The 2,154-nt window shown below is 52.4% G+C and overlaps 1 protein-coding gene across 1 annotated transcript in view; it reads left to right on the top strand. All coding sequences in view use genetic code 11, as the record gives it.

Moving 5' to 3' along the window:
- Position 1: 1 nt before the first annotated feature.
- Positions 2 to 2,154, top strand: part of EGR_05938 (MACRO domain-containing protein 2) — a gene marked incomplete at both ends in the record, with an annotated part of 2,464 nt that continues 311 nt past the window's right edge. The window contains 4 exons of the mRNA XM_024495187.1: positions 2 to 290; positions 661 to 906; positions 1,538 to 1,672; positions 1,724 to 1,794. Coding sequence (XP_024350406.1) covers positions 2 to 290; positions 661 to 906; positions 1,538 to 1,672; positions 1,724 to 1,794 — 741 coding nt within the window. The remainder of the gene's footprint in view (positions 291 to 660; positions 907 to 1,537; positions 1,673 to 1,723; positions 1,795 to 2,154) is intronic.

The following is a 2,154-nucleotide window of genomic DNA, read 5'->3' as shown; positions in this document are numbered from 1 at the left end:
AATGCTGACCTATAAGGCCCACGTCCATGACGACGTCATCTCCAGCACCTGTACGTGGTTAGTCTCCCTTAAGTTGCGACGTCGCCGTTCAGTACACAGTCATTCCACCTACCATTGGACGTCGCATCAACTGCAAATGCATTCCCGTTTAAGCTCCGTCTGTCTAGTTGTCAGTCTCACCAGCATTGGTAAGAGGCGAATCCGGCAATTCTCACGGGCTTCCTTATCCTGTCTTGAAATCCTTGTGCGGATTCTCGCCCTGGCCTTCATCCAGCACATTCCTGGCGGTGGTTTGTCCTAGATTGGGAAAGAGGCAGCACAGCCGTCGGAGGTGCTTTATTGCACTAATGGACGACACGATGTCATTACTCGTGTGCCCACAAGTGACCGAGGGCGAGGAGGTGTGGTTGCTTTCTTGTGATCGCAAGCACTCTCCGTCTGTCCTGGTGTGTTAAGTCCACTCACACCGTGTGCGACACACGGGTGAATCATCAGTTCGAGCAGATCACACTGGTTTGTGAGGAGCTCTCGTCAGGTGTTTGTAGTTGAGCTCTTTCAAGAGAGAGAGAGAGAGAAAGAGTGGAAGTGTTGGAGACATGTGATGGTGGTGGGTGAAGGGTTGGACCTCCTGACAGAAAGGGAATGCTTTCCTCATTGTAGAAAAGCGAGACGGTGCGTACGAAGGTCGCATGTTTCAGCGCTTGAGTTTCATCACTGGCGACATAACGAGGTTGGCAGTGGACGCCATTGTGAATGCGGCGAATTCGTCGTTGCTGGGTGGTGGTGGTGTGGATGGCGCTATCCATCGTGCCGCGGGTCCGGGACTGTTGAAGGAGTGTCGTGGTCTTGGAGGCTGTGCGGTTGGATCGGCCAAAATCACGGGAGGATATAATCTGCCCGCTAAGTGTACGATGTGTACATTTGCTGTTCACCTATTCGCTCCTCTGTCAATTGCGAACGCGTCACCTCATTTCTCCACACATGCACTCGTCCATCCATGCATCAGTTCACTGATGCTGCATCCTTCTTGCTGTGTGTCTTTGGTCGTTTCATCGCACGTACTCAATCGTGCCGAACCCGTCCACCTTCAGCGCATTCATCCATCCGTCCACTTGCTGCATGTCTTCCCTCCCCTTCTTCAATGAATCCGTCACTTCACCCTTCACGCATCCATCCGCCTTGCATTCGCCCGTTTGTCGATGACCCATCCTCTGAATTCCGAACCATCCATTCATCCGCCTTTCCTCCATACATGCACTCCAGGTTTCGGTATTCATTAGCCCATCCATTTGGGAGTTACCTGTCCCTCCACCTACTCAACTTTCCATTCATTTCTTCCTTCCTTCCTTCCTTCCTTCCTACGACCTTGCATGCACCCACGATTGCATTTGGCTATTTGCCGACCGTTTATTCGGTTCCATGAGGGAGGTTTTTGTGACCTTCCTCTGCCTAATTCTGCTGCCTAAATTGTTGCAGAAAGTAGGTCTCATTGGGTGCAGCTCACTGCTGCTTGTTTAACAATGTGCGTTGTTGGCAGATGTCATCCACTGCGTGGGACCATTGAACGGAAGCGCCGAAGCACTGCGCTCCTGCTACGACACCGCGATGAGATTGTGCACCGAGAACGGTATCAAGAGTGTGGCGTTTCCGTGCATTGCCACAGGAGTATACGGTAGGTTGGAGTTGCATTCCCTCATGAAATGCTCCAACATCGTGATTGTAGGCTTTCCGCACGCACCGGCTGCTCAAATCGCTGTGAAAACGGTGTGGGACTACCTGGAGAAGCACGATGATGTAAGCGCTTGGTTGTGTGAATGGGAGAGGTTTGATGCAGCGAAGACGCTGAGCACGGTAGTCGAACATCTGCCCACTTAACTGTGCTATTCGTTGACGCAATGGGCACTCATCCGCGCTGGCTGCATGTGCTCACGCCTGCATCCATTCGTCCGTCAACGCCGTGTACCCACACGTCGAGTTGTCTGTTCGTCAGACCAGTTTGGCTGTGCCCACTCTGCGTCCGTTCGTCCGTCCATCCATCCATGCATCCACCAGCACAATTCCCTCTCGTGTCCACACTTTCGTGTATTCATCCTTCTCCCCTTTCATTCGTCCACCAATGTATGTGGAATGGGTGGACGAATGGATGGATGTAGG

The sequence above is a fragment of the Echinococcus granulosus genome (assembly GCF_000524195.1).
Source record: "Echinococcus granulosus chromosome Unknown EG_S00048, whole genome shotgun sequence".
In the NCBI taxonomy this organism is placed as follows: Eukaryota; Metazoa; Platyhelminthes; class Cestoda; order Cyclophyllidea; family Taeniidae; genus Echinococcus; species Echinococcus granulosus.
Note: the sequence above shows the minus strand (reverse complement) of the source record. Positions and strands in the feature narration are given on the sequence as shown.